Genomic DNA, 18,992 nt, shown 5'->3' on the forward strand with positions numbered 1-18,992 from the left:
ACATGTGTTTGTTGACGGTGAAGGTTATGAGGGGCCAAGGAGAAGAAACACCTTGTATGACAGCCGCGGAGTTAAATGAGGCCCAGGGGGCCCTCCATATTAAGGAGAGGATTTCCCTGCTCATAAATATCCTGTTTTTAAGATGGAAATTTCAGGTTGTGGTAATCAAGAAAAAAGAAAACACACAAAGCAGGAACAGCTTGAGGTTTCTCTCAAGGAGAATCTGTTCTCGAGTTGTAAATCTCCCTTTTATGGAGCGTACACGAGCTCCAAGATCATTTTGCTTTCCAAATGGCCTCAACTATAAACATACTTATTTCTTATGGTTTTTGAAGCAGAGCTTAAGCGTGACTGCATTGTAGCAATCATATATTATTGTTATGATGAGTTACAAATCTTCCAACCATAAAGATTCAGTCAGAGTTTGTTTGAGGATAAAACTGGAAAAGTAAAATTGGAAAATGACTGTTTTTTTTCCCTTTTTGTCTCAGATCGGGCGAATTGGACACTTTGCCACTGCATTGCTTGAAATGCATTTTTATTAATATACAAGTTTTTATTCTGTTACAGATAAAGGATATCATAGGAAATAAGGAGAATCTACTGGTTTTTGAAATACATCAGCCTCTCCTCTATATTGGACTATTACATGAAAATCAAAATGCGTTGAAAATGTTTGATTGTCAGTGGTATAACATGGAAAGAAATGTGAAAAAACAAAACTATCTTTAAAAAAAAAAATCGCATACATGTCAGAGGAAGTCCTTGTCGGTTTGTTGTCGATTTTTAAAGAGAAAAAAAAAAGTTGTTGATCCCAGTTTTGGTGTGTAATATCCAACACCACAGCCAAAGGGACAAAGGGAATTCCACGTAGTCCATAAAAGAGTCTCCGTCCAGAACAAGATCTCTGAAAAAGATCTTTGAGAAACCCTCCATTTAAGTCACAATCTCAAATGTAAAACTAGGCAGATATTCAGCTACAACATCCAATCTAGATGTCTTTTTGTACAAAGAGTTCAGTGATGCTCAGGAGGAAAAAAAAAAACAAGGCAACTTAGGGAAAATCCTGACACCACTGGGTGTCCTTCATTTTGCATATAAGTGTAGTAGTACGCCATCATGGCGGCTCCAGAAAGGAGAGGAGACGACACGATCCAGGTTATGTGAGAGGATCCTCATCCCAGAGATGGTGTCCGACTGAGGGGGTCCAGCAGCAGAGAACTTTCCCTACCCTACCCTCCCCTCCTGTGTGTGCCCCCAGCCCCCCCTCCACCTTCTCAGTTGACCGTGGGCACCTGGTTCAAGCTGTATTCCTTGGCTTTGAGCCGCAGGTTGGCGATGCTGTTGGCCATGTTCATTCCCTGGGACGTGTTGGTGTTGGAGCAGGTGGGCGGGTAGGTTGCCATGGCGCTGAGGGACGAAAGGAGGAGAAAAGAGGCAAAAAGGTTACGTTACCTGTGGCAGACTAGGCTAAGACAGCTAAATCTCAGCATGATCTGCAGCTGTGGAAATATGTAATAGGACAAAAGAAGAATCTAACTAAATTTGACTTTAAGAAACTCCGAAACCAAAAATCCCCAAAGGAACTTAACCAGTGTTTTTGCTCACTTTGACATTCAGGCTGCAAACTCAAGTCTTAACTGGCAATTTGGAAAAACTTTTGTCGATATACTTTTTATCACTTGGATAAAAACGATACTTTTTTAGTTTCTATTCACAGTCATCGGGAAAACTGCTCTTTTTGTCCGGTCTGCTTTGTTTTGCAAGGACAATTCTTTATTAAATCTGTCAGTGAACAAGCAAAGACTTCGATGATCATCTGCTACTTCAGAGCATCCAGCTCTGGGGTAAATGTGGAAGATTTGTCAATGCCAATATTTAGTCTTTTGAAATAGCACATCCATGAATTCACATATGTAATGCTGAAGCCTGACGATAAATAATAATAAAGTAAAACAAATGCATAATTAAAACATTTTAACACACAGTATCTAACTGGAAACCTCACGGTGATGGACCTTCATCAGTTGATGGTCGTGAGATAAAAGAGATTAAAGATTAACGCTCCAGAAAATTTCAGGTTTTTGTTAATATCTGTTAATTCTACTTTTTAAAAGGAATTCTGGTGTTTTATAAGACTTCCTGTAGAACTGTATTAGAAGTGCATTTGCACGTGATTTTTTTTAACCAATGTCGCACATTTGTGGAGCCTTGTGTTTCGGTTCATGTCAGAGGTGAAGTCCTCCTGTCTGTTCCTACAGCTCACAGGACTCATTCACTTTATTAATGCTTCAGATTCAGAGTCCATGAGTTCTTTAGTGCTGAAATAAAACATGCTCAGACTGCCAGTTTCTCTCTTATCCCACATGAAGATGACACTGTCAATGTAAAAAAAAAAAAAAAAAGAGAGAGAACTGTGGTAAAGCCGTTCCAGTATTTCTCTGAGACAACACTGTCTCACAGTTGTACGTTTTATGTACTTTTTCCTAAAATTGTATATTTAATCCTTCTTCTTTCCTCATTGTTATTTTGTGATAATTCAGATGCAAGTGCGGATGGATTTAAAAAGTCGGCACCACATTGCCACAAAATGATTACATGACTGTGACAAAAATAAAAGCAGAGATGATGCTCACTGATGGATTCTGGATCTCAAGCATATTTTAAGCATCCTTTTCTGTTGGTTTCACTGCACAAAAATCATAAATGAATGGAAACAACAGGAAGGGGAAGGAAATTCTGAAACGCTCATTTAATGCTTTTGAAAAGGGCGGAAATATGCAAAAACACTGCTGAAGTCCTTTAAAGACAACAATTAAAAAAACTCATTGTGTTTAGGTAAAAGTGAACAAATAACACAAAAACATTAAAAAGGCACAATAAATAAAAGTTCAAGAAATACAATCAGAAAACACCTTTAAAATTCTAAAAAGAAATCACTGAAATGTGCACAAACAGCGGTATGCTCCTTTAAGGACAGTAGGAAAAGGACTAGATGTAGTAAAGTGAAAGCGTACTTGTTCTCTGAGGGCAGCATTTTCTGTGGTACTCGCACTGGCCCCCCCTCCGGCATCGGATACCAGCTTTAGGATAATATACAGTGAAGTGTTAGCAGCACATAGCATAATTCCTGCTTCACAAGATTCAAGATTTCCCTTGCTGCTCCGCGTCCGGCCAAAAAGCTCTCAGTGAGTTTTGAGCCGCGGCCGCAGGGTTTGACATTTTATACTGAGTTTCATAACGGAGGATTACTGTAAATCATGACCAATGTAACCAGAGTCACAAAAAATGTTGCCCAGTAGAGCACTGTCTCTCTGTGTAGCGTTCATTATCTGGTGTAGTGTAGCAGAGAGGGGTCACAGGGGTCAACAGTGGATTTAATACGGTTTGTTTTCACATTATCACCTCGTCAGGAGGGTCACAAGATCTGTCCAGGCCCCGGTCACGCTGACAGAGGGGAGCGATGGGAAAGAGGACGAGGAGAAGGGTGTTTTGATTCAACACAATTAGCTTGGAATTAGATATGTGCAAGAAGAACGGCTCTATGTGCAGTGTAGAAAAATGTCTGCAGGGAAGGCAGAGGGAGGAAGCAAACAGCAGCGTACAGAGACAGAAAAGGCCAAGTCAGAGAGTCTGTGTGATATGAAGCTTTCTGACAGCGATGGAGGATGAGCCTCGCTCTTTGACTGAAGCTCCACAGCATTTTACACTTACTTTAGCTCAGTTTTCACAGTTTCAGTGGCAAAAACCCAGCATAAATACTGTGTTCCTAATATTTGGACATAAAATCTCTAATAGCATGCAAAATTACAGTAAAACAACTGGATCAAAAGCTTGCTCCACAAGTATCAGAGCATCACAGCATTGTATGAGTTCATTTTGAAATAAACCGATCATAATCAAAGAGTCTGCAGTGAAATCAACAAGGACCAACACACAGTTCACACCAAAGCCTGTGAAATGATGCAGAGTCAGATGCCTTGATGAAAGTCTGCGTCTTAAATATACTGTAAATTTGTAACTCTGAGGTCTCACATCTGACTTCACTTTACTGTAAATCCTGCATTAATGTGACTGTGACTGTGCTTCACTGCATCAGCACCAACAATGACGTCTGTGTTTTTTAATCAAGACATTAGAGAAACATTAGATATTTTAATGATTTAATTCAGCCGTTCACATAATCATTAAAATTAACAAAATTAAAAATAACAGTTAACTGCGGTTTAAACTAGAGACTTCAGTGTTTAGCACTTTGTGCTTGAGCTCAGCAGTTTGTGTTCTAACATTAAATTTAGCACAGTAGGTTTTTTTGTTGTAAGAATTTTACTTTTAGATATTTACTTACATAAAACGGTCAACATGAGTCATTTGTTTCTCTGAAGAATTATGTTAACACAGTATCTTTGTATTTGAAAAATACATTTAGTTAGTTTTTATGAATCAAAATAGTAAAGAAAATTTTCATATTACAATATCTATTAAAGTGTTTTCTGTTAAGATTAGACAACAAGAAAAAGACTGTACACTGGGATTTTTAACAGACAACAGAACAGTTTCTCCTATGGATAGTAAAACCTGAATCTGCACAGTGAGCAGTAACTTTGCCTGTCAGATATGTCTCAGTAAAAAGGAAAAAGTTTCCCTCTGAAGAGGTGGTGAAGAAAAGTAGAAAGTCCCTCCAAAGAAAAATGAAAAGAAAGGAGCAGAAAGTCAGCCGATTATTTTGTCCATGCAGTCTGGTTACGGTGGAGACTGTAGCATCAAAAGCCGGCATCAAAATAAGATTAGCTGAGTGACAGAGAAGGAAACAAACTGAATGAACAGGCCGAGGCCCTCTGAGCGTCAGACGTCCAGCACTTCAGTTAGAAGAGACTCAAACTGAATTTAAAAGTCTAAAACTTTTTCTCCTCCTGACTGAATGAGCCGCAGCAGGATCACCTGATTTTAAACGAGCTGAACTGGTTAAACACTCAGGCCTTTTTTTTTTTAACGTCTGCTGTTTTTCTGTATTTTTCTTACTTTCACCAAATCTTGTGAAAAGACCAAAACCATGAACGTTAGACCATCTCTCGGCATCTACGGCTCAGAGGAATCAGACACATCAGGCTGTGATACTCACTCACAGTCTGTCAGCAGGAGACACTCGCTGTTCCTTTGACTCTGCACGTGAGATTTGTTGATAATAAGGAAAACAGAGAAAATCATCAGAGCACGTAACACTTCGGTCTGATTGTCCTGTGTACTCAGAGCGCTCTGCTCACTGTGTGTAAATAAAGGTTGAGTGAAAGAGAGGATCAACATCAGATGGACCTGCAGCTCATCACACTGAGGCCTGAGTCAGTTTGAGTCCAGGTGGATCAGAGGAGATGAAGACGGACAGAGGAACTATGAGGAGTATGTGCAGGTAGAAGAAGAAGAGGAAATGAAACAATAACAGAGAGCGGTGCCAGTGTCAGTGTGTGTGTCTGTGTGTGTGTGATGTTACGGTGGTGTTAACATGTGGTTATTGTGGCATCAGCTTGTTCATTCTTTCAGTCTGTTGTTTATTTGCACATTTCTTTCCCCTCTGTCCTTTCTTTTCTACTCCTCTGCCTGTTTTTACTCTTTTCTTTTTCCTCCATTTCCTCTCTTTTCTGTTTTGTTTCCTCACTTCCTTTCTTCTTTGTCATATCTTTCTTTACTTTTTTCTTATCTTTTTTCTTATTTTATCAGTCCTTCATTCTTTGCTATTTCTTCTTGATTTTTCTTCCTTTACTTGTTCTTTCCCTCTTTCTTTTATTCTTTCCTTCCTTCTTAATGTCCTGTTTCTTTTCTCCATTCCTGTCCTCTTTCCTTAGTCCTTCATTCCTTTCTCTTTTCTGTTTCCCTTTCTTTTTTCCATCTTGAGCTAAAGTAAACGCATGAAAATCCACAAACTGAATCTCTGAGAGTTTTATGAATAAAATCCTGCAATAAAGCCGAACCTGTAAGTGGGTCTGTCTCACTGTTGTGCAGATCAGCGGTGTCATCACCCTGTGCTAACAGGGTGTGTTAATGAAATGTGAATGTCAGGTTATTCGGTGACAGTGGACTCTACCTGTAGGGGGCGGCGCTGCCCCAGGACAGGTAGTCATTAGGGCGCGGTGCAGGGCGCGGTACAATCGGCTGCTCCACCGCTGTCACATCTCCTGAGTAGGATTTGAGGAGCGAGGCGTTTTTGCTGGCCAGCATGGCGCGCTCGTTCCTGCGGAACTTAGCTCTCCTGTTCTGAAACCAAACCTGGAACCAAGCAGAAAACAACAGGATGAGCGAAGTCTCACCACGAGCACGTCCAGGTCACTGCTCTCATCACAAAGTCATCACAAAGAAACCAAATACGTTTGGTGATCGTTGAGACAAAGGGGGCCTAAAATGATGCTCAAGACATCTGGAACATTTACATTTGATATAAACCTGCAGCCATAGAAAAACCAGCCCAGTACAAACCCTCCTGATCTCCATGGTTAAAGCAGCAAGAGAGGGTGGAGGTCAGGTGGTGGATGTGTATGTGAGTTTAATAATAGTGGTCATGTTAATAAGACCATTACTGAAAAATGGATCTGTCTCACGTTAGCTCTCGCTCTGGGCACTTTAACACTCTTCTCTTCTGCTGCTGCTGGTGTGCACATGTGCAGCACTTACCCTCAGCTCTGCAGTGACACACAACGCAGAGAGATAGTCTGAAATTATTTGGAAATAATTTGGTGATAATCATCAGTGAAAACACATTTTTAAGAAGCCTGTTAGTGAAATGTAAGGTGTAACACATGACCCCCGCCCTGCGGGATAGTACGTGAAATAATAATATAGGGACTGATATTGGTGATTGTGGCCCTGGTGCTTCTTTACTGTGAGTCAGGCAGTTTTGTGTTATCGCCCACCCCAAACACACAAACCAGATTTTCACCAAACATGAAAAGATAACAGCTGTGTAATAAAAATGAGGGCGCCCTGCTGGTCACACGGTCTAAGATGTGTCCCAGTGTCTGTTTTTATTCTAGGCTGGACATGTGTCCTCTTGATGTCATGACTGAGTTTGTCTGCACTATGTAAAGTCACATAAAGAAACAGAGGCCGTAAAAATCATTTAAAAAGAAATCAAACAAAATTGAGCAGTTTCTTCTGGATGATTCTCTAATAATGGATTTGATTTCACAGTGAGGAGCAACATTAGCACCCCCCCCCCCCCCCCCCCCCCCCCCAAAGAACATACCCCCACCCTTTCCTCTTGGGGGTGGGGGGAGGGGGGTGCTAATGTTGCTCCTCACTGTGAAATCAAATCCATTATTAGAAGCTGTGAGCGCTCACAGGGGCTCGCAGTCCGCTGACGCACAGCCTCAGGAATGGGCCCAAAGTCTCTTTTATCAAAGGATTTCTGCATCGCTCTCTGCTACACATTAATCACAGATGTGCTGCTTCTCTCCCTCCAACATCACTATTTCCTCTTTCCCCTCGCACTCTGCCCACAGAACAAATACTTTCACTGTGTTGATTAAAGAGAGGGCAGAAAAATATACAAAAAAAAGCCCTTTAGATTTGTATTTATCAGCAGGAAATGCACTGGATGTACTCTGTTATTTCTGGTGTCATACATAATTCATATCGCTGTGGAATAAGAGCAGCTAAGACCTATAAATTCAAAACAGTAGTTGCAGGAACTTCTCTTTTGTTTATCAGTTGACAAAGTGTCTTCTAGTCTCAGTGTTTGTCCAGAGCTACACGTCCCACTCACCTGTAAAAATCCCACTTTAACAGTTTCAGTTTGATTAGCTCGTTAATCGGCTGTTCTAATCCAGATTATTCTGAGCATTTAAAAATCCAGAAACACAAACTACCTTCAGTTGTTCCTGTTCCTCACACAGCCTATTGTGTTTTTTCATGCCCTGATTTTTGTCTGCCAGGCTATGATCAAGTTACCCACAGGCTCAATGAGGCTCCACGCAACCTGTTCTGCCTACAAAACTCACAGCTAAAACTACAAAAATCAACACATTTGTGTTTTGATTTGCAGGAGACAATGTGACATTATAATTATGTGCCTTAACCCTGGGGCCACAGACGCCCATGGAGCATTTCAATATTCTAAAAAATGATCACTAGAATTAAACATCAATCAAGACCAGCAAAGAACAGTGCTCATAACACCAGGATTCATTTTAGGAAACTAAAATAATATTTGAGTTTTTATTTTACTTTGTCAGTCTCAGGTTTATATCAGTGAAATTTTCAGTTGGTGCAGTTTGGTGATTTAACAACATAGACACAACATTTCTAAATGTTTTGTTCAATGTATGGTTTTTACTCTGATCAGTTACACACAGGTGTGTAATTTGCTGGATTAACATAACTGTGTGTAAATAAAGAAAATAGTGTTCATTTGTTCGTATGAGTGTGTGTGTGTGTGTGTGTGTGTGTGTGTGTGTGTGTGTGTGTGTGTGTGTGTGTCTGAATGACAAACCCATGACTTCATTGTGTCCCTCACTTCTGACACCAAACCCACAGCCACTACTACAACTACCACTGTCACTATGAAATACTCTGATTCATTAAGAATTTAAAATCCGTATCGTTTGTTGTTTGACTGATAACGTCTGGATGAGTGACCTCGTTCCTTTGGCCAATCACATCATCGTATTTAGCTCTTGTTCTGCTGCAACCTCATGTGCTGCACACTGGCACTTTATCACTGATCTGTAAACCACTGAGGAAATTAGACATCATTACATCCACTTTTCTTTTCTGATCAAATCCAGTTCCCCGGGGACGTTACAAACTGCTCACAGACTCTACAGGATCAGTAATTATTTAACAGATCATGTTCGTATGATAGAAGGTCTCAGTAGTGTGCTGACAAGTTCTTATCAGCCTCTTTGAAAGTGCACAATATGAAATCTAAACATGCAAATAGCCCCTGATAACTACCAGCCACTAAGTAGGATTATTGAGTAAATCTGTTAGTGTAAGAGCTAACAGATGATGTGAGGATGTGGAGAAACTGGGCGCCCTGCTGTTTGTCTTGTTTGTGTTACTGAGTCCTCAGTTTCCTATTAAACTTGTAGCTGTTGTTTCTGCTGCCCTCTGTTGAGTGTGCAAACAAAACATTTCATCAGTCGTTTAAATGATCCTTTTTTTTTAAGTCCTGAGGACTCTTAGGATTCCTTAAAAGGCCCCACAGGGTTTCAGAGAACCATTTTCCATGTACTGATTAATGCAGCCAGTTTTTGTTTCTGTGTGTTTACAAAAATCTGTTTATTTTTGTGTCCCTACAGTAAAAAGAGGTTGTAATGGCCACAGGCCTCTTCCTACTGCAAGACTGTGCCGACTTTGGGATCTGAGGAGTGTTATTGTTTATTTTCCTTCTTTGGTCAAATGTAGAACCTGTCTGATAAATGACTGATGAAATCACTGCTGCTGGAGGAAAACCTTCAAACTTCTAGGAATCAGGGAGCAACTGTGTTGTTTTGTAAGGGAGGGGGCTGTGTCAAAATAAAAGTCTCTGAATGTAGTTTTAGCATCAGTCGTATGATGAAGGAAACACGGTTTGGTAGGAACAGATTTTTTTTTTCTCATAGCACCCAGGACAGTCAGCTGTGACGTCCCTGCTCCGTACCTGGACTCTGGCCTCAGTGAGGTTGACCCGGCGGGCGAGGTCCTCTCTGACAAAGGCGTCGGGGTAGTGTGTCCTCTCAAACACTCTCTCCAGAGCCTGGAGCTGGCTGCTGTTGAAGGTGGTCCTGTTCCTGCGCTGCTTCCTCTTCTTCTTCTCCTCCGTGTTCATCTGTTCATCTACAGGGAAAAGAAGGAGAAGATATAAGACACTGTAGGTGCAGGTCTCCCATAGGTGTTCAGTCTACAGCTACAGACACTACAAAACAACAAAAAAAAAAAGCTAATACGAGATTTAAAGCTCTTTGTCTGAACACATCACATTTTAATAATAAATAAAGCTACATGTATTCAAACAGCTGCAGGCTGCTCTGAAACGCAGACTTCAATCAGAAATTAAAACCATTTAAAATATGAGACACTGATGTTTATCCCAGTAACCAGTCATCATTGTGAAGAATTTTGATTTCTCACGTTGTGTGTTGTTTATAGTTTATAGTTTCAAAATTTTATTTTCAAAAATTTACTTAAAAGTCATAATTCAAATTTTCCTACAGCACAGCGATAGCTTTTAAGAATTAGTCATAAAATATTTGAAAATTTGAAAATGACTCACAAGGGCTTCAGAAGTATCACATTACATTAATTTGCAGATGCGTTTTCCCTAATTATCTTCCATTTTTTCCCATGCATGCACAGACACTGGGAGCAGGTGAGAAGCTGCTCTTCCACCTGAGCTGCAGCTGCTACTGAGAACTTTTACATTTGATATGTGAGCACAGAGAAAATATTGCACCTCTGCAAAATTACAAAAGTGACCATGAAAGGATCTGAATTGTTTCCCTCAGTGATGATTTGGAGATGACAGAACAGCTATAACTAAAGAGTAAAGAAAGAAAATTGTGAGAATTTCACAAAGGAACCATTCACCTAAATTAACAGCTATACATATGTGTGCGCGCGTGTGTGTGTGTGCTCACAGGCTGGAAAAAAAGTGGCATCTTTATCCAAAAACAATTTCAACCAAAATCATCTGTATGAGCATACAAATATAGTTTTTTCTAGTTTGGGTGAACTGACCCTTTAAAAAGATCCTTTGAAAAAAAATTGTGGATTTGCACCAAAAATAAATCACGTGTTTCTTGGCCCACAGGCTGACTAACAAACAAACAGCCAAACGCACAAGAGAACGAACAAACAAACAAAACCTCCTTGGCAAAGATAAATATATATAATCCACTTTGGAACGAGCTCCGGTCTAAAACACCTTCCAGCTCCGTGTCCACACGTTCAGAGTGACTGCAGGACAAGACCTCAAAATAACACTCTGAGAGGGGAGAGACAGAGCGTGCTCATCCATGTTCCTGCCTAATTACACACACATTTATACAATCTACACAATCTGTCGCTGCACAGCTCACACACACACAGACACACACATGCACAGAGTGGGAGAAGTCTCTCAGTACATTTACACTGGAGTGTTTCTGTTCTGCTTCACTCACTTCAGAATAAACACAGATATTAAAATAAACAAATACTTTTACTCCTCTTCAGTGTCTCTGACAGCTGAAGATATTTTTTATTTTACTTCTGCATATTCTGATTTTTCAGAATGAGATGCGTCTTTTCTTGGGTGAAAATCTCATTTCTCCAAAATGGAAACTTCTTGGAAACTCACAGAGACTTTTAGACATGAACACACAGTAAAGTTTAACTGAGCTGTTCTTCATCTGGAGCAGTACAGTTAAAAACATCAACAATCTGTTTGTGTTTAATGAAGTTTAAGAACATTAAAAACGCAATTTGACTGTGTATTACGCAATTTGACTGTGTATTATGGCATCAGCTAACGTCCATGTGTGTTTGCTTTGGGTTTTTTAAACAGATGAAACTGGTGTGATCTGGACGTTTTCAGGAGCAGTGGCAGTGAAACAGCTTCAGTATAAATATTTCAACAATTTGTTGTCTGAAATTTGAAAGACGGACTCAGGGTTTGTTTTTTTGTTTTGTTTGGTTTTTAAATTGCTGTATATATTGTGTGATATTGTTACTTTTTGATATTCCCCGAGCTTTCAGTCATGTCTCATGGTCTTCCTCAGCAAATGCAATTTGCTTAGCAAATCTAAAGAGTTGTAGCTACTTCAGCCAGCCTGTGGAGGTGGATGTGATCTGAGAGCTAGAATATAAAGAGGTAGAAGAAATCCCCAAACGTGGCATGAGGCATGAGGTCAAATGACAAACCTCCCGTCTCCAACATCAGGCTCTTTAGTTTTTTCATTTTCACTTCAGGCTTAAAGATTTTTTTACGGTGAGACCTTCACCTTTTCATACTGATGAACATTTCACTGCTGCTGCTTGTTACGTCTCATGTTTGTAATTTTAAAATAATTTCATCTTTAGCAGAGCGACCAGCAGAGACCTGACGTGAACTGAAGAGAAAGGTGGTGTTTGACAAAGATCCCAGGCCGAACTCTAACAGGTGACAGGCGAGATCACATGGTCGGCGTCTTCAAGCTGACCTCAGAGTAAAACTCTTACAGCACAAGTTTTAATGACGTAGATCCTGTTTACATCTATGGTATTAATACTTTTACTACTCAAATATACACTTTCTCCGCACACACACACACACACACACACACCTCGCTCAGTGTCACACACGTTATTCTAATCTCTAACCTGAGTGAAATGATCGGTGTCAGTGTTTTAAAATCTGAAAATAAAAAACAAAAGTCTCATATTTGAAATTTTACTGAAAGGTTTTGCACCTTCAGTAAAATGTTTAGTTTGAGTCTGTTAAATTTCTGATGCATTCAGGTTCCAGGAGGAGTTTTCATAAGCTGCTTCACAATCTTTCTGGCCTTTGACCCTTAATTAAAATCAAACTTACTACCACATGAGTAGAGAACACTTTAACTGAACTGATTTTCTCCTCAGAGCATTTCATCACAGTTTGTTAAAGCCTGAAAAAGTAAAAGTCCAATTTTTCACTAGAAAAAAAAAACTTTTCAGACTGGGACTTTTCTTTTCTCCTCATTTGTATTTATGTGCATTTTGTCTTTGTTTAGGTGATTACATTTTTTTTTTTAAATCAATAATTATAAAAAAAGAAATTTGAGCAGCTTTTTTTTCTTTCTTCTTCAGGATACAGTTAATCATCTGGTGACCTCTCAGATTTATCTTACAGCCTCTCTGTGGGGGAGTTGACCCCAGAGCTAAAAACCAACAGATTCAACTTGTGAAATACACAATAAATAATTTCTCTCTTCATTTTGAAAGTAAAATGAAAATCTGCAAATAATCAGTAACTCAGCTGCACTTCAGCTGTCAGAGTCGCCCACATGTCTAAGTACTGTGGTCAGTGCTGCTTTTTCCTATATTTTTTCATAGGTTATTCTTCTGCAGACCAACATGTCACCTGCAGCTTTATACAATTTAATCCAGTTTACTTGTTATAAAATGTGCCATTGATGGAAAATTGTGTTTTTGCTTAAAAGATTAAAATATTTCCTTTTTTAAGTGTATTTGGGGAAAAGTAGAAAATACTGCAGCAAAGCCGAAAATATCTGTGGAATAAAGTGTGACTTTAAACTGAGCTCAGGCTGTTTTACACGAAGTGGTGCTGTTTTTAAATATATTTCATTCGCGCTGTTTTTGGGAACAGACTCGTTTGAACCAGCTGAGACTCTTTTTTCCTTCCTAAACTCTCTCATCTGACTCTGGTTTCCTCAGTTTGACTCGGAGGCTTCGCTCTGCACAGCTTCAGCCTTAAACTCCGTTTGGTGAATGGGGGAAGAAGCGGGATGAAGCGAGGAGCTGCTGAGCGCTCGGACGCAGTAAACTCCGGCTGTAAACGCCGATGGCAGCCGCACATGGCCAACCAGCGACCGCACATAGTCTTCCCCCCCAAGAAAACAGACGCTTTACAGGCGAGAGGTTAAAATGAAAACCGTGACGCACTTCATCGGTTCTTCCGCCCGTTAGTGACGTGACAACCGGACAAAACTGCGAAGGAAAAATTGGAAGAGCCGGAGGAGGAGGAGGAGGAGGAGGAGGAGGCTGTGTGGCCGGTCAGAGACACGGAAAATAAATATTACCCTAATTACATGAAGCCTGTTATTAAATGCGATTTAAATCAGGCTCTTTAGTCTAAGATTTTCTTTTTAAGTGTCACATTAATCAGATAAAAATGACCAAAATAAAAGCATGGAATATATTTTAGGGAGTTTTCTGTGTTTTATCAAATATTTGATTTCAGTGGATTTTATTCTTTGTGTTATTTAAGAACAGTGAAAATGTGGCACTGTGAGTCTGACTTACAGTAGAAAAATTAAGAATTATTTTTCTAGTAACTTAAAAAAAAAAAATAAATCTAAAAAAAGTTCTAAAAATTAAGAGCTTCAAATGAGATGAATTTATTTTCTAGATCCCGGCGCCATTTTTCTGCAGTTTATTCTAAAAAATATATATATATGTATATATCTAAATAACATCCAAATATCATTTTCCCAAAGATAGAATTTAAAACCTCCGGACTGAGTTTCTTTTAATAGCGGTGCAGGGCCTGAGCGGTGGTTTGGCCTCGGAAAGCTTTTAATTAAGCCTGCAGGGTGACATTTAAAACAGCAAATCAAAGCCATTCCCGCCACCACCACCATCATCATCATCCTGCAGCTCCAAGTGTGGCCAACACGTGTGATTAGACTGATCTCATTAGCAGCAATCAGTGAAAGTCAATTAGCTCTCCTGCCAAAGGTAATGAATGAGAGGCGCCACTGATTCCTAAAATAATCCAGAAGAAATGTTATTCATTTTTGATATTTCACAATAAAATGTCACCTTATTCCCTCCAGAGTCTGTGAAATATATTTGGGTAACATAGTGGAGATTTGTAAAATAGGTTCAAAATGCCCCGAAATGTCAGAAAAGTCTGCAAACTGAAAAGCTGCTCAGGTGTTTCTGTCTGAATTTGACATAAATCAGGGAATGAGCCTGAAATAAAAGTTCCCAACATTACGCAACAAAAGCCCGAGAAAAGCCACAAATGTTTCTGCTCATCAAAGCAGGTTTGGCTTTCTGATGAATCCCGCCTGCTCTTTTTTAAAGTCCTCTCCTCACTAAATGAGATCCGATGAGATGCTGTTATTTGATTCCTTAATTGTTGGAGCGAAGACACGCGCGCTAATTATGACAAATGATTAGGCCCCGATTTTCTGAAAGTGTTTGACAGGCCGAAAATAACCGTGAATTAACGACGTGACCTGGCCACTTCCTCCCGCATATTTCTCACAGCCGCCGCTCCGATTTTTAGCCTTTAAAAAAAATAACAATAACACTCATTAAAGTCTCTAACGTTTCTGTCAAGCTCTGCAAATGGTCCTTTGAGCCGAGGAAGAGGAGGCGGAGGAGGACTGAGGGAGCGTTTATTTACTCTCTCAACGGTGCCGGAGACCGCGAGCGGCGGGGTTTTTATTCAACTTAGTCCCTGTTAGTCCACTTCCACTCATGCGACGGCACATTTAATACAATAAAGCTGGAAGTAATGAGCCTGACTTTCCGGCTGGGCGGTCAGCGGCCGCTCAGAGAGCTGTACCCTCCTCTGAAGTCACCAAACTCGGGGGCACATTGGCCTCATTTATGCGCACACACATTTGAAAACTGGCCTTTATCATTTAGTGATAAATTACTGAAGATATAAGTAAACAAACTATCATGCACATGGCACAGCCATCATGTCACTCACTGAAAGTGTTTTCAGAATAAATTAGTACTATTATTATTATCATTATTATTAATATTTATATTAAATAAAAAGCTCTAAACCCTCACGATCAAAAAAATGTGGCCTTATCTGGGTCAACAGTCATGACAAAGAGATTTATTGCCCCAGAGTTTGACTCGCAAGGTTCCTCCACTGACCATGTCCACCAACATCACCATACCTCACTGACATCAAAGTGTTAATGGTAAATTAATGGCCGTTTTGAGGGGGAGGCCGTCGGGGATGATGCATTGCCAAAACTCACTAAAGGATTCCTTCCATGCGCGCTGCTTTCTGCAGAGCTCCATTCATGCGCTCTGCACGCGGACACGCGCCAGCACATAATGAAAACAAATGAATTTAGTTTTCAGCCTGTCAGCAGAGCCGCGTTCATCTGAAATTTACAGGATTCTCCACAGGTCGAGCTTGATAACGTGTGGTTTTCACATTTGCTCTAAAAACACGTCGCGGAGGAGTTTGAAATGTTAGTCACACGTTCAGAGCTCGTGTCTCAACATCCCTGCTCAGTCCCGGTCTGAGTTCTGATTTTAACTTACTCTCCTGCTGGGTCGTGTCACTCCCGCTGGTCAGCCCCGGCGACTCCAGCATACTCCTCCCCGCCTCCCCGACACTCTCGTCCGCCTGGGTGCCGACCATTTCCCCGGCCTCTTCCAGATCCAACAGGTGGCTGACCGAGAAGTTCTTTTTGGCTTGCAGGTTGTCCAGGTTAGACGTGATCGGACTCTCCAGGCGGTTTGATATCGTCGCTTGCCTGTCCATTACATGTGCATAGCTAGAAGTCATGACGCAAGTGGGGAACAGCGGAAAAAAATGCAGCAGTAAGTGGAGGAGAAAAAAGAAAAACGAGCGAGCCAAGTAGATCCCTGCATGCAGAGCGCACGAGCAGCGTGTCCAGAAACCAGCCGGAGAGAGACTCGGGTCTTCCGAGCAGAAAGTGGATCTGTTCAAATCCAGACCAGCCGCGGAGGGCTCAAACAAACTCGAGCTCAGTTTTCTCCTCGCCTGCGTTTCCCGAACAAACCTCTACAGCCAATCCATGGAGCGGAGCGCGTCAGCAGCGAAGACGGAGAAAGAAGCCGCTTTTCTTTCTGCTGTGCTGCTCAGAGCGACGTTCAGCGGAGTTTGTCAGAGAAGTCCCCGAAGAAGAAGCAGAGGAAGAGGAAGAAGAGCTCTCTTCCCAGACTGGTGGAGTCGCATCTGAGCAGGAAGAGTTGCTGCTGCTGATGACGACCAGATGCGCAAAGGACCGTGTGTGCGCAAAGTTTGCTCAGCGGCAGTTAGGCGCGAGGAGGCAGGACGTTACCGCCGCGCCTCCAGGCGACAGACTCTCTCTCTCTCTCTCTCTCTCTCTCTCTCTCTCTCTCTCTCTCTCTCTCTCTCTCTCGCTCTCTCTCTCTCTCTCACTCCCCCTCGACTAAATGAAACTTTGCGGCCCCTGCGAGGGCGGACACATACTCTTACACACTCTTAATAGGAGCCCCGCAATTACGTGGCAATGCCTTTATGCTGTGTCTGACGTTTCACAGGCCCCCACCGCGAGTTGCCCCCCCCCCCCCCCCCCCCCCCCTCCCCTCACCTCTTACCCCTCCTCCCCCATCAGTAGAAACATCACCATCAGCACCATCAACACCCTGCTCTGGCCTGTTTTTGTTCCCCAGGCTGGCAAACCTCACGGCCTATTGAGTGTGTGTGTGTGTGTGGGAGCAGCAGCCAGAAGAATCTGCAGGGACACACACTGTTGTTATCACCGGTTATGTGTTGATAAACCCGCTCTGACTGCCCTGCGGTCTGCCACCAATTAAACCAACCATAACCCGTGCCAGTCAGTCTGTCCACAGGCTGAACTGTCAAAGCAGCAGAGAACAAAAATAAAGAGAAGTTCTGGATCCAACCAAATCCAGTATTTAAAGTGTAAATTATAAAAAATACCAGTACATTTAAGAGAACCCAGCAGCTGCTTGGGGCCACCAGGGGCCCCCGCATGTGTCTCCAGAATGCCTACTTCTTTTGGAAATAGTTTTGTGTCATTTGATACTTTTGACATTATCATGCAAATTGTTTTCAAACAGGTTAAATGAGCATGTGGAGTTAAATGTCTCAGACCACAGTGAAACATGTCATTTTAAACAGTCTTTATTAAAAACATGAACAAAACAAAAAGATCCAAGTCGTCCACCCACGTGTTCATGACTGTACCTGCTGCTAATGAGCAGCAGGTCTAATCTCTGAATGAAATTCAGTCATATTATGGTTAACAAGTGAAGGAACTCTGATACTGTGGGAGCACAGATGAAGAAGAAGTTATTTTTTTGTATTTTTGCAGCAGCAAGCAGGTGAAGTCTGATAAACCCACAGAGCACTACCTGCTCAGCAGCAGCCCTTCAACATGTGCTGACATCAAACTTTATTGATAATGATCAATAAAATGGCTCCTGTCTTCTAGTCATTATCACACACTGTTGCTCCTGACATTTGGTTCAGTGTTACTTTGATAAAACTGTTTCACTCTTTGTTTTACTCACCACTCTTTGTTTCACTCTTTGTTTCACTCAACCAGGTGAGTGAGCAGGTGTGAGAGGCTCGTCCTCTGTGCACCAACAGGCTCACACACCTGTAATCAGCACTGTGCTGCTCACAGGTGTGTGATTCTCAGGTACTTTACCGAGGCTCAGTCAGTTAGACCTGGAGGAGCGTTGGGACTGTTCACTTCATCAGCTGACTCTGAGTCTTACCTGAAGTTACCAGGTGAGACTTTGGCAGGTGGTGAAATGTTTGGAAACGGTGGTATCAGTCTCTCTCAAAGTGTTATGAACATGAAAATCCCTAAAACTGGAGATGTACTGGATATAAAGTCACAGTTACAGATTAGGTGAAGATGAAAGAAAAAAGAGGAAGAAGAAGAGAAAGAAAGTGACTTTTCTAAAACAACAGTTTCCAATCTTGAGGTCCAGACCCCTCAAGGAGTCCAAAGAAAAATTTGAGGGGTCACCCTTAAAATTCCGATTTTTGTGAAACACTGGATTTTTCTCCTCCACAGGCCGTTTAACCTCTTCAAGAAGAAAGAAGAAAGTCTCTGTTTGGTCAAACTGCTCTCAGGATACAACAGCTCATAACTTATGATGAAGGATCACAAGCCAGAAGTGTTTGGAACCACTGCTTTAGATCATGTTTAAAACACTTTGTGTCACATTTTAGGAGCTTTTCTCTGAATCTGCAAAGTAAAGAGTCACATCAACTGTCAGATAAATGTCGTGCAGAGAAAAGGACAATATTTCCCTCTGAGCTCCGGAGCAGTGAAAGTAGAAAGTCTCTGAAAATGAAAGTAAAGACTTCTGAGCTGTCCCTTTCCACCTAACTGTTGGTACTGAACCGTTGGGGGGGCGGGGGTGAAGGAATGGAGGGATGGTGGAGGTGGGGGTGGGGGGTCATGTGTTCAGATGGCAGGAGTCGACTCTGGGCTCCGAGCTGCCATAGACATCCCGTAGCTTCCAGCCCCCTGATCTGGGAAAAGAACACTTGATGCCATCAAAGGAACGCGGATTGAATCCAGATGTGGCTCTCTCGTTCTTTCCATGTATTT

At 41.5% G+C, this 18,992-nt stretch overlaps 1 protein-coding gene across 2 annotated transcripts; it reads right to left on the reverse strand.

Moving 5' to 3' along the window:
• Positions 1–505: 505 nt before the first annotated feature.
• On the reverse strand, positions 506–16,732 carry prrx1b (paired related homeobox 1b). Of its 2 annotated transcripts, XM_041039432.1 has the most exons (5): positions 15,949–16,732; positions 9,632–9,807; positions 6,080–6,261; positions 3,018–3,083; positions 506–1,410 (listed from the first exon to the last, which is right to left on the reverse strand). In XM_041039432.1, exons 1-5 carry the CDS (start codon positions 16,193–16,195, stop codon positions 1,278–1,280), a joined length of 804 nt encoding a protein of 267 aa, XP_040895366.1. In that variant the 5' UTR covers positions 16,196–16,732; the 3' UTR covers positions 506–1,277. The 2 variants fall into 2 exon arrangements, with proteins under 2 accessions (XP_040895366.1, XP_040895367.1); XM_041039433.1 differs by lacking the exon at positions 3,018–3,083.
• Positions 16,733–18,992: the final 2,260 nt, after the last annotated feature.

Source organism: Toxotes jaculatrix, chromosome 6 (genome assembly GCF_017976425.1).
Source record: "Toxotes jaculatrix isolate fToxJac2 chromosome 6, fToxJac2.pri, whole genome shotgun sequence".
Classification (NCBI taxonomy): domain Eukaryota; kingdom Metazoa; phylum Chordata; class Actinopteri; family Toxotidae; genus Toxotes; species Toxotes jaculatrix.

Excerpts from the sequence above, each read along its gene's own strand:
- prrx1b (XM_041039432.1), bottom strand. The coding sequence starts at position 16,195 with ATGACTTCTAGCTATGCACATGTAATGGACAGGCAAGCGACGATATCA. Across the intron at positions 6,262-9,631 it reads TCACTGAGGCCAGAGTCCAG|GTTTGGTTTCAGAACAGGAG; the intron begins GTACGGAGCAGG and ends GCTTGGTTCCAG. Across the intron at positions 3,084-6,079 it reads GGCAGCGCCGCCCCCTACAG|CTGGTATCCGATGCCGGAGG; the intron begins GTAGAGTCCACT and ends ATTATCCTAAAG.